We start from the raw sequence: 12,216 nt of genomic DNA, 5'->3' as shown, positions 1-12,216 counted from the left end.
GTAGCGCGTCCCTAGTCCCGGATTTCCATGCGTGGATTGGTGGTCCCAAGAGGATTCTTCTCGGTTGCTTGTTGGGGGTTCATGTTCTTGCATTGAGCTCCATGAGGTCGACATCATACACGTTTCTCCTCCCGCCACTCCAGGAATCGAATTTGAGCGAGCCAGTGAGAAGCCACGCCCCCCCCGAACGACTACCTTGCCTCCTCCTGACCTCCTGAGGGGAGCATCGCCATCAGTCAGTCCCTTGGCGAGAGAGGCATCGGGTTGATTGCGGTGGACGGAGAGGAATATAAGATGCCTGGTTATCCCGTCTCGACTTGACTTCATCATCAGCAGCAGAAGCAGCACGCTTACTGGATCGAGATCGACCTCGACGTCAGATAAGACTCGAGCCGGACCGTCTCTTGCATCTCTCTCTCTCCTTCAGATCATCTTTTTTTTTTTGAACGACCAGCTCGAGGGCCTTTCAAACAGGATCGAGTCCGAGTCTGCCACCTTCCTCTGGGCACGCCAGTTTCTTGCTCCTCTGGCACAATCCGAGTGAACGACGCAACAACCCGCGACACCATGGTGCTCTTCAGCTCATCCGCGCCCAAGGCGGCCCCCGCCGCCGTCGGGATGGACCCCGAGGTCACGCGGCGCATGTCCATCGCCGACGTCGACGCCGCCGGCCTGGCCACCGAGGCCGCCAACGCGACCGAGGCCGAGCTCGGCATGGGCCTCATGCAGTCCATCCGGCTGTACCCCAAGGCCGTCTTCTGGTCGCTCTTCTTCAGCACCGCCGTCATCATGGAGGGCTTCGACAAGACGCTCATCGGCAACCTCTACGCCTACGACGTCTTCCAGCGCAAGTTCGGCGAGCGCCAGCCCAACGGCTCCTACGAGCTGACGGCCGCCTGGCAGGCCGGCCTCAGCAACGGCGCCCTCGTCGGCGAGATCACCGGCCTGTTCCTCAACGGCATCATCGCCGAGCGCTTCGGCTACCGCAAGACCATGATCGGCGGCCTCGTCGCCGTCACGGCCTTCGTCTTCATCATCTTCTTCTCCGAGTCGCTCGTCCAGCTCCTCATCGGAGAGATCCTCATCGGCATTCCCTGGGGCATCTTCCAGACCTTGACCGTCACCTACGCCTCCGAGGTCTGTCCCACCCATCTGCGGGCGTACCTTGTAAGTTTTCCCCCGCGACTCTCGGCCTGAAGGCATGGTGAGTGGGTGTACATATGCTAACGAGCTGACCCTTCTTCCCCCCCACCAACAGACAACCTACGTCAACCTCTGCTGGGTCATGGGCCAGCTCATCGCCAGCGGCGTTCTCCGGGCAATGATTCAGCGCACCGACGAATGGGGCTACAAGATCCCCTTCGCGCTGCAATGGATGTGGCCCGTCCCCCTCATCATCGGCATCTTCTTCGCCCCCGAGTCCCCGTGGTGGCTCGTCCGCAAGGAGCGCCTCGAGGACGCCAAGGCCTCCCTCCTCCGGCTGACGAGCCGCAACCAGCAGCAGCAGGGCTTCAACCCGGACGAGACGGTCTCGATGATGGTCCACACCAACGAGCTCGAGAAGGCGGCCCAGAGCGGCACGACGTACGCCGACTGCTTCAAGGGCATCGACCTGCGCCGCACCGAGATCGTCTGCTGTGTCTGGGCTATCCAGACGCTCTGCGGTTCGACCTTTATGGGGTACTCGACCTACTTCTACCAGCAGGCCGGCATGGCCAAGGAGAACTCGTTCAGCATGTCGCTGGGCCAGTACGCCATCGGCGCCATCGGCACCGTCTTCTCATGGTTCCTAATGCAGCACTTTGGTCGGCGGACGCTCTACCTCACGGGCCAGGCCATCATGTGCGCCGTCCTCGCCACCATCGGCTTCGTCTCCTTCGCCGGCAGGGACAACGTCGCCGCGCAGTGGGCCATCGGCAGCCTGCTGCTCGTCTACACCTTCTTTTACGACTGCACCGTCGGCCCCGTGTGCTACTCGCTCGTCTCGGAGCTCAGCTCGACACGGCTCCGGACCAAGACGGTGGTGCTGGCGCGCAACCTGTACAACATCACGGGCATCGTCACCAACATCCTGACGCCGCTGATGCTCAACCCATCGGCGTGGAACTGGGGTGCCAAGAGCGGCCTCTTCTGGGCCGTCAGCTGCTTCATCTGCTTTGTCTGGACCTGGTTCCGCCTGCCGGAGCCCAGGGGCCGCACCTACGGCGAGCTCGAGGTCCTTTTCGAGCAGCACCTGCCGGCGAGGAAGTTCCGCAAGACGGAAGTCGCCGGGTTGACGCGAGGAGCGCATCACGACGACAAGTTGTCGGAGAAGGAAGCCGAGGCCGGTGTCAGTGAGATTGAGAAGACGGCGTCATCATAGGGGAGGGCACTGACACGTTGTCTTTGACAGGAGGAGGAACTTAATAGACCTTTGGGCTATTTCTATAGCAAGCTTTGAATTCTGGTGTCTTTGATTGGGTCAATACGTGGCAAGCATTGTTGGCATTATTAATAATCGGCACGTCCTAAACACCATAAGCTGTTTGTATAATCAAAAGCATTCGTTTTTTTGTCTTTGTATGGACTCTTCTCACAACAGCTTAAGCTCTTTAGCTAGAATATGAATGTTAATAGCCATACTCAACAGCTAATACCAGAGGCATGGCTAACAGAACGAGAAGCTGACATTTCACTCCCCTTGAGGTCATTGTAGCAGGTGGCCAATGAAATGAATCCCATGCGTCTAACCCATAGGCTACTCCAAGGCCAAGGGACAGGCGGGCAGGCATTTCTTGGCCTTGACTTGCCTTCCTTCCTCCTCCTCCTCCTCCTCCTCCTCTTCTTCTTCTTCTGCTCGCCTGGCTAGCTGCTGCCTTGAAAAAAGAAAAAAAAGAAAACCCCCCTTCAACTCGCCAGACGGCCAACTTGCCAGCAGCAAACCCTACAATAACCAGAGATTCCCTCCCCCCCGCCTTCCCCAACATATCCAACACAATAACACGATGTTTCCCTGCTCGTGTGGTCGCAGATTCGGCTCAGAAGTGGCGCTGACGCAGCATCGAACTGACAAACACCGAGCCACCGGAGGACGCGCTCCCTGCCGGCCGCCATCCACTATGGCTTCTTCCTTACCGAACGTCGGGACCTCGAGTGCCGCGGCACAAACTGGGCAAACTCTTCAGCGCTTTCCGCGTAATGTCAACGCGTCAAAGAATGCTTGGCTGTGGAAAAATGTCCGCAACCCAGCCGAGCCCGTCTCCACCATCACCCAAACGGCAGTCCTGCCTTCGGACGCAGAAGTCAGCAGCAAGGCCGGATACCAGCTTCTTTGCAGCTACAACTGGCAGGAGGGGAAGCCGGCGAGAATCAGAGTTCCGGGTAAATCGATTCAGCTTCTCATCTTCAAGTACTCCAGAACTGACGGTGGAAACAGGATACGCAGCCATCTGGCAGGGCGTGACCCTCCCAATGACGCTCTCGGCTGATAAGGGAACTTACTTCATCGACCAGAACACCTCGTTGATGCCGCAGCACCCTTTCGAGCCCATGTTCCGCGCGGCGGCCTCCATGAGCCAGGACATGTCCTTCGACGACATCGACATCGTGACGAACCGCAACAGCCTCCGGAAGCTGCTCGACTTCTGCTCTCCAAGGTCCCAGGAAAGCTTCCGTCTTCACCTTCACTTGGTTCGCAATACTCTCATCGTCGAGCGTTGCGAGAAGCACGCTAGAGAGTTCGTCGACGGGTCGCGCGGCTGGGGCAGAAACTTTGAGAAGGCGTCCACTGCGTTCCCCCCGAATCTTACAGAGAGCCAGGGACACCACCGAACGCTGAGATACTCTCTCGGAGCCCTCAAATGCGCGGTACAATTCGAAGTCGACGCAAGCTTTGACCCGAACGGTGAGCCTGTAGCGTCGAAGGATCTGGGCCCTCTCGACCTCGCTATGGAGAAGCTGTCCATCCAGACCCCGGAGCCAGCGACGGAGAACGGAGCCCGGGACCTACAAGTTGAGACGACCTATCGAGAAGCAATGGTGATGCTTCAGTCGACCACAGCGGAAATCAAGTCGGCTGCCAAGGTCCGCCCCCTCAGCTGGCGCATGCCGCAGCTCTGGTTCGGTCGGACTCCCTGGCTTATTATTGGCCACCACGCGGATGGCAAGTTCCACGACGTCAAGATCACCGAGGCGGCGGCCCACTTCACCGACTGGGAGAAAAAACAGCAGACGGCGCTGAGGAAGCTGGCGACCGTGCTCGGCGAGCTTCGGGCGGCGGTCCGGGGGAACGAGGGACGGTACAGCGCTGCGGTTTTCGAGCGAGGATCGGGGTCCATTCGGGTCTTTGACTTGACGAGCAACAGACAGGCGGTACCGGAGGACCTGAAGAAGAAGCTGTGGACCTAAGTGGGTAGTAAGGCATGGGCATTTGGGGATTTGTGGACTTTGGGGGGAAGATACACGTCTCTTTCAAGCCGTCGGCACCGTTACGTTTTCTGATTTTTCTCCTCTGAGGGAACCTCCATGTTCAACTCCATAGCCTCTCGTCTTTGAGGTACTAAATACCTAGTGAAATTCATCGTCCACCCGCAGCATGCAGGATGTGGCTCAAGTAACATTCGTGTGTGCCATTTCGATGCTGCCTAGGCCCAGGATCACCCGCCAAGACGCCACAGCATCCGAAAGCCGATACCTCATGACAATCCCCACAGTGGACAGGGGCTGGTATTGATCAGATGGGAGGGGGTGGTGTGTCCCCTGTAATTAAAGTGTCTGTGGATCCATATCGGCCTCGGCAGGTGTTGGGAAAAGGGTCTCTTCTCGATGGTGGCAAATGGTCTGGCCTTGAGACACAGCGGTTCTATTGCCAGACAGATTAAGCTTAAATACTGTTGGAGGTGATCATACTGTGGTCTTGGTTGAGGTGGACTCTGGTTAGAGGTGAAGACAAACAAGCCTGTCTCAGCCCCAGACCATGTCAACGGAGGATGAATCTGATTTTGTGTAACCCCATGTTCCTGATAACACATAGTTAGCTTTGTTGACTTGCTGTGACTGACAGTCACTGCTGATGCCTAACAGACCCTGGCTCTGCAAGAGGATGTCAAAGAAATCCTGCCAAGTTCCAAGTTGCGCAGTGAGTTCCCTCCAGCCTGGCAACCCCGCGCTCAACTCTCTCAACTCACAGCTCTGCTTAGTCGTGATGACATCGCCAGACAGCCTGGAGCAGCGGGAGCAACTCAGTCAACTATTTGCACCTGCCCTCTTCTGAAAAGTCCCTTATGGAAGCACCCGTCGAAGACAAAACGAAACAAATAGAATGAAAACAAATAGAAAATTTCACGGCCTTCCTTGGACAAAGCTAGCAAGCCTCCTCCCCCTGTTGTTGTACACGTCTGTAACACCAAGGGGAGCCTTACATCCAAACCAACCGAATCCCGTCTGGTGGTACGAAGCAATTCCCCAAACATCTTGGCTTGTGCCACGTTCCAAAACACCCGTGTCGGAGCAGGCAACGAATAATAGCCCATCTCGCTTATCAGGTCGGCCCCTCCTGGACCCCGGCATATAAAGACATGTCGTACTCCTCGCAGCTCATAATGCCCCCGGTCCCCGGCACCGATCCCAGCCTCTTCTACGGCGACACCAGCGACTTGACCCGCGTCTACGACACGCACTCGATCGCCTCTTACTGGTCTTCCGACCCCTCCGACCACGAGAGCGCCCTCCCGATCCTCGGACACCACCAGACCGTCGTCGGATATCAGACCATGGCCCAAACCGACCAGCAGGGCGCCGCCGCCGCCGCCTCTGCCACCCAGGCCCAGTCCCAAGGAGGCGGAGGCAGCCTCAAGGACCGCATGTGCCCCAACATGCGCGGCTGCTGGTCCTTCTCGTGGGAGGCCTACAGCCTCAAGACCGCCGACAAGGCCGTCCTCTTCCGCCGCATCTGCATGTACGTCATCCTCGGCATCCGCACCGCCATGTCCGTCATCGGCGTCGTCCGCGACATCATCCATGCCCGCGTCGCCGGCTTCATCATCGGCATCATCCTCGGCGTCATCGGCTTCTTCTTCATCGCCTGGTGCCTCGCCGTCATCGGCCAGGCCGAGGGCCGCCGCAAGGTTCTCGGCGTCATGGTGGTGAGTGAGCTTCTATGGGCCACAAGTCATGATATGAGACTTGGGGGTGGACACCCCCATTAATCATGTTATCGTTTGGGAGAGGGACAGGACCATCGCTAACCGATTCGTGCCTCCTTGCTTCTAGGGACGCTGGCACTTCGACGTCTTCCTGCTCGTCACGGCCTTCATCCACGCCGCTCTTCTCATCGGAAGCTTCTTCGGTCTGGGCTCCGCCGGCGGCCACGCCACCTGGCTCATCATGTGGCTGCTCATCTTTCTCGTCGCCTGGATCGGCACCTGGCCCGCCGAGCAAGAGAGCTACGCCTGAGCCCGCCCTCGCACTCACCGGGGCGTTTACTTTTTCTTTCTTCCTTTGCAACCAACTAGCACCGAGCCTCCTCGCAGCGAAGTGAGGAGGGTGGAGAGAGAGATGGCATCCCAGCGGCTGTGACGGAAGTGAAAAAGGGTAGGAATGGCCAAAAGTACGGATAGCACGATATGGCACTGAAATAGGACTGAGATGGGCCGAGACTGGATGGAGAGGGTGATAGGATCGGACTCGAGCATTTGGAATTCGCGATACCCTACGTACTTCAGACAGTGAGAACTACAAGTGGCGGCATCAGACAAGACACAGATGCACAATACAATGGCAGTTATGAGATCGAATCTCTCGATCCCTTTCCTCGTCTCAATTCAAGGTGAAGGCTACTTTGAGATGAGGACGAGCATCCATAACTCACATCATAGCTGACGACGTCTGAAACACGGGATCACAGGGACCACAATCATACGTCGCTCCGGAGTATCTGAGTGTTTCTTTGCTTCACTCAGAGGAAGGTGGCGCCTTCAGGTTGACCAGATGTAGCACTCATGTGAGATGAAACCATCATGCGCGTGTGTATGTTTGGCGTGGCGGGAGGAGAGGACTGGTGGAATGAGATCAAAGACGACAAGGTCTTTCAGTGATATTGGCCAGACATGGAACGCCGACAAGTGCTTGAAATGAAGACGTCGAATAAGCGGCCCCTGGGATATAGATGGCATGTCGAGATACAGGGTGATAGTGGGGGTCGGTTATGCCGATACCGCTTTCTCGGTTCAGACTCCGGAGCGGGCTCCGATGCTTCGATCTGCCGATAAAGGGGGCATGTCTGGCCATTTGCCAATGTCCCAAAACTAACGTTAAGTCGAGCAGCTGTATGGAGGAGGCCACTGGGTGAGACGGCAATTCCAGTAGGAATGTCTCACGAGCTAGAGCGCACAGCTAGGCATAGGGCCTGAAGTGTGTAAAGTGCTTGGATTACGAAAGTATAGGCTAGGAGCTGTAGCTTGTAGAAATACAGTCTCTACGAGCGGTCACGTAATGTAGAGCTTGGAGAGGCTGGCCCTCTAAGCCACTATACCACAAATATATCGTGACAGAATGCCAAGTGCCACGAGAAGTCATACCTGATGGCCTCCTTCATCCAGTGCGCTCGCAACACCTCGAGGGGCACAGGCGAGGTCGGGTTTCATGGAATTATTATCAGTTTTCTACCAATTGATGACCGTTGCCGGGACGGCGAATGATCTACCGCCTGTACCCCAGGCGCTCCAGAATCGACTCCCCTGCGGGGGCGCCGCCCTGCCCCTTTCTCAGACCGGCGTCGACGCCCTTGACGTAGTCGAGGACGCGGATGTGCTCCTTCTTGAGCTCCTCGAAGTCGTGCGAAAGCTGCTCGTGCCAGGGGTACAGGACGAAGACCTGGAAGCCGAGCGCGGAGGAGGCGACGAGGAAGTTTGTGAGGGAGATGGCGCGCGTGATGAGGACCATGTTGGCAGTTGTTGTCGCGTGTTGCCTGTCGTCTCTGGATTTATGGCCGCTTCTGCCGTTTCTCGGTTGTTTCGCTTCTGTGTATCGCGGGTTCTTCCGTACGTTTGAGATCTTGAGTCAAGCCGGATCGGTCAGCGGACGCATCGCGGGGTGCCTTGGCCCGAATGATAGCCGAGGGGTCATTGCGGCTTGGCTTACGGTTTGTTAGGTTGTTTAATTGGAATGGTATCGGATGTGATGGCCCGAGTCTACCCTGGTTGGTCTGTCGAAACGAGAGGCGAATGAGGGAAGACTGTGCCGCTGCTGGAAAGGAAAAGAAAGGTCATGAACAATGCAAGAGAAAGGGGAAAGAAAAAGAAGAAGAAAAACAAAAAACAGGTTGTAGGAGAGAAGTTTGGGCGCGGCGGAGGAGGGAACCGGGTGAAAGTCACTTGACAAAGAGGGAGCCCGGGGATGATACCTGAAAGACCCTTTTGGGAACCTCTCCCCCAGGTCGGATTACCTCACCGACAGCGGCCCGGCGGCAAGGTGGGCACCCTCCGACGGGCACACGCACACTCGGACTTGGACGGGTTGGTACGGGCAGAAACAGCAGGGCATCTTGCCGAGTTGCACCTACAGCCCGCCCCCCGTCATGTGCCTCGTACGCGGGGTTGACTTGTCACGGTACAAGTCGTGCTCATTGCCGGGTGTCTCTTAGCAGCAGCAGGTGGCGAACTTCACCCTCTTCTCAGTTACCAAGTTACCACGTTACAATTCCACGAGACGGCAACCAGCCCGCCAAGTAGTGACCACATACTGTACGAAGGAGGGATGATTCAAGAGCGGATGGGGTCGGCCGTCGAAGGTGGCCTGACTTTTATGGAGCCCCGTCTTTGCCGTCAGAACTGCCTAATGAAAACTAGACAACGTCCCGGGGTGGAGCCCGCAGTCCTCGGGCCTCTCCGACTGACCCTCGCACACCGCACTCCTTCAGGTTTCTCCCAGTGTCGAGACTAGACCACAGGACTTGGAGGGGGTTGTTCTTGGCTCTGGAACCAGCTTGGTTTTTATGGCACCCTCCCGGCTGTGTCTTTTTCTCTCTAGGAGGACGGATGAGAGGGTTTGACGGTGTTGATGGTCAAGCAGAGCATGCGTCGACAGGGGGGGGGGGGGGATGTATGACGCATGTGAAAGTGTCCGCCCCCTAGCGCTGATGGTCCAACCGCAACGGCGCAGACAGACCACTGAAAGCAATTCCACGACACATGGGAAGAACCCCTGGCAACGATAGGCCGCATCGTTCGGTTTTGACTTTTGTTTGACAGAGCAGGGCCTCTTTACACGCAACTACTCCATGGCCGTTTCCAGAAGACCTGCTGTCTTGCTGCGTGCCCTATCAATAACAGCCTGTCGAGGTTCACTGTCTTCCATTCAACTGACGCGAGCCAGTTAGCCGTAAATGTCCCCCCCCCCCAGAGATTCCAAGAGGATATCCTTCGACTGTTGGTTTCAAAGCGGCGACGCCCCCGCCTTCCGCGGGCCCGGGTCGACGCCACTAACGAGTCCTGCAGCGGGTCATGTCGGTTCGGGCGGCCACGTGTCGACGGGGCATCGCTATCCCGAAGTCTGCCGATGGACGACGGCCCGCCGGCCCAATGTCTCCCCCACTCCCCCTCCCGTTCCGAAGCTTGAGGCTTTACAACACACAGCTATCTGCGACTATCGTAAACCTTTTTCTCTAAAGACAATGGGACGAACACAGAGACTGCACATCGGTGGAAGTTGCGACTTCTGAGACGCGATTGGAGATAACGAGTGGCTGCGCAGAAATTGGTCGCTGTCCCACCCGCGCTGTGTGCAGCAACTACGCTCGGAGGGTCCATTACCGATGCCGAACCATTGTTGAATATGGCCTTTTCAGCTAGAAAGCCCGGCCGAATGGGTTCCGTTACATATCGTCTCTCTGCGTCGAGACCGATTTTGCCGATGAACCAAGCAAGACATCCCGAGATTCTGGTCCTTTTTTGGGCAAAACAGCCATCTCTGATGTGGGAGCCGAGTGGACAGGTGACCCCGAATTTTCAGTGTCTCTGTCTACTTTGCCAAACAGTCTTCTCAGGAGCTGGCCAGCTGCAGGCATGCAGGCCACCGAAACCCCGACATCAAGTTCGGCTAGGGTCCAAACGTAAACCCACAGAGCCTCGGCTACAAGAGAATTAGTGTGTAGTCAGATCAAACAGACGGACACTGCCTACAGGTGATATTGTTGCCGGTCGCGTAATGAATCAAGATAGGAACCCGAATACATGTGACTGCAGTGAGGCTTTTTCTGGTTAGTTGGATGCTAAGAACCTCCAGTTGCAAAAGGCTTACAAGATCCCAACACTGAACATCAACATGACTCCAATCTTTCTCTTCACTCCGAAATTGAGCTTGTATAGCTGCGTCAGTGGTAAGACAAGCATCCAGACATCCAAAAGAATGTTGAAGCCGACATGCAACATAATCAATACATCAAACTTCATGCAAACGCCTGTGTGTTGGCCGTCCCATCCGAGCCAGTAAAATGACACCGGCCGGCACTGAACAAGAATGACAATGAAATACACCAGGGCGGATGCAGCGTTCAGCCCCAGCGTGGCCCATACGACCTTGCGGAATAGCATGGATGGAAAGATGCGGAGAAAAAAGAACAGTATTGAGGCTTTGATCAGCGCGATAGTTATTGTGTAAACCAGTTCGGTCACAAACAGGATCTGCACAGCGATGAGTAGGTAGGTACGAAGTCGCTCGAGTCTCGGGTAACACCACTCACCTTGTGAAAGTCAATGATTTCGTGCGGCTGCAGCGTCCATATATCTTTACCGAGTCCAAGGGCCAAAACTGATCCTTGGTCAGTTGAAAATAGCTTGGTTGTAACAGGTGTATTGGACTCACGGCGGTAAATCGTAGGCACCATGGCAAGTGTGAATGCCTGACTAGCGTTAGGGTAATCAAAGTTGAAGATGCGTTCCCAAACGTACGAATGCAAACATGATGCAAGCGTCATCGGCACCCCACGGAGATGGATTGATCTTCTTGTTCAGCAGACGAGCAAAGATAAACACGGCAGGCAATAAGAAGAGAAAACCGGCGAGAAACCGCGGAAGGGCCGTATTGTCGGCAAGCGGAAACCCGCAACTCGTCCACGTCGTGTTGGCGACAACTTTTTCCCCCCCTACGGTCAGCAGCGGCTGAGACAACTCCCATTCAGGCGAACCAGATACTTACTAAGACTCTCTTTGACAGTACAAGCAGCAGTCACACACGCCTCGACTTGTCCGTTAAATCTAACGTCGGCACAGAGACAAGCTAGGTCCTCTCCTATGCAAGAGGACTGCAGCAGAGCTTCAGCAATGCAATCCGTCTAGATTCTCACATATGGTCAGCCAAGAGGGATCTTCAATGAAAATGAATGCTTACCGCGCATAGAGGATAGCCGGACATGGTGGGAACTGCAGCAATCACAGTGCCTAGGCCGTATTGCAGAGCGATAAACAAGTGGAGCATCCCCATCCTGGCTAGTCAACCAACTGACTGTTCCGTGAGAGAATTTATTGATCGAATATGATCAAAAAAATGGCGTGTGTTTTGTGTGATGTTTTGAGAGAACCAACGAAGCATGGTGGGAGTGGGAAATGGGGAATGTCACTGGCATGCAATAATAGTGACTCAACTGGTTACACAAGCATCATCAGTGAAAAGCCGCTGCTTGCAACTTTCAACTATGGCTAGTCCCAAAACAAGGTTTCAAGAAGCCGCCCGGAACCCAAAGACAGTAGGCATTCTATGGGGTAGTGCAAAGGTGGCGCTATGCATTAGAGGAAAAAGACGGACGGAAGCCACCGAGCTGAGGCTTGAGCCTTACTGTGAACGGAATGGCAGCCAAGAAGAACTGTGTGCGATAGAGTTTTCTTTGTCGTCGACAAATCGAATTGGGTTTAACGTGGAAGCCTCATAGTTTAGAACCAGAAGGATGGGAAAATCCATCATGCATAAGAGAGAAATACACCATTTTGTTGCCAACACCACTACTGCTGTTGAGCCGCATGCACTTGGCTGGGTGGTGAGATTGGGATAACCCTCGACTGTGCTTCCTGTTGGCTTCTAAGAGAGCAAGTTTCCACATGCCCACAAGAACAACATGCCTTGAATGTCAAAGCCAATACAACCAAGTCGTACCCTACCTTCCTAGATTTCTTGCCCAGCATTGCAGGAAGACATATCTTCCCTTGAAAACGTACGTGGGAACTGGATTCCGCCCGAGCTAGCGAT

General features: G+C 55.5%; 5 protein-coding genes across 5 annotated transcripts; 3 read left to right on the top strand and 2 right to left on the bottom strand.

Moving 5' to 3' along the window:
* Positions 1 to 567: 567 nt before the first annotated feature.
* On the top strand, positions 568 to 2,362 carry CH63R_11162 (Sugar porter family MFS transporter; the record flags this gene model as incomplete). Its single annotated transcript, XM_018306136.1, has 2 exons — positions 568 to 1,167; positions 1,259 to 2,362. The coding sequence occupies 2 exons, from the start codon at positions 568 to 570 to the stop codon at positions 2,360 to 2,362; spliced, it is 1,704 nt and encodes a 567-aa protein (XP_018152977.1).
* Positions 2,363 to 3,098: 736 nt separating this feature from the next.
* On the top strand, positions 3,099 to 4,386 carry CH63R_11161 (Geranylgeranyl pyrophosphate synthetase; the record flags this gene model as incomplete). Its single annotated transcript, XM_018306135.1, has 2 exons — positions 3,099 to 3,360; positions 3,416 to 4,386. 2 exons carry the CDS (start codon positions 3,099 to 3,101, stop codon positions 4,384 to 4,386), a joined length of 1,233 nt encoding a protein of 410 aa, XP_018152976.1.
* Positions 4,387 to 5,579: 1,193 nt separating this feature from the next.
* On the top strand, positions 5,580 to 6,432 carry CH63R_11160 (uncharacterized protein; the record flags this gene model as incomplete). The annotated part of the gene is made up of 2 exons (XM_018306134.1): positions 5,580 to 6,122; positions 6,250 to 6,432. 2 exons carry the CDS (start codon positions 5,580 to 5,582, stop codon positions 6,430 to 6,432), a joined length of 726 nt encoding a protein of 241 aa, XP_018152975.1.
* Positions 6,433 to 7,677: 1,245 nt separating this feature from the next.
* Positions 7,678 to 7,920, bottom strand: CH63R_11159 (Mitochondrial phosphate carrier protein; the record flags this gene model as incomplete). The annotated part of the gene is made up of 1 exon (XM_018306133.1): positions 7,678 to 7,920. One exon carries the CDS (start codon positions 7,918 to 7,920, stop codon positions 7,678 to 7,680), a length of 243 nt encoding a protein of 80 aa, XP_018152974.1.
* Positions 7,921 to 10,271: 2,351 nt separating this feature from the next.
* CH63R_11158 (Hydrolase CocE/NonD family protein) lies at positions 10,272 to 11,388 on the bottom strand (the record flags this gene model as incomplete). Its single annotated transcript, XM_018306132.1, has 5 exons — positions 10,272 to 10,658; positions 10,718 to 10,810; positions 10,926 to 11,119; positions 11,173 to 11,308; positions 11,365 to 11,388. 5 exons carry the CDS (start codon positions 11,386 to 11,388, stop codon positions 10,272 to 10,274), a joined length of 834 nt encoding a protein of 277 aa, XP_018152973.1.
* Between the last annotated feature and the right edge of the window lie 828 nt (positions 11,389 to 12,216).

The sequence above is a fragment of the Colletotrichum higginsianum genome, chromosome 8 (assembly GCF_001672515.1).
Source record: "Colletotrichum higginsianum IMI 349063 chromosome 8, whole genome shotgun sequence".
Classification (NCBI taxonomy): domain Eukaryota; kingdom Fungi; phylum Ascomycota; class Sordariomycetes; order Glomerellales; family Glomerellaceae; genus Colletotrichum; species Colletotrichum higginsianum.
This window is presented reverse-complemented; position numbering and strand designations above follow the sequence as displayed.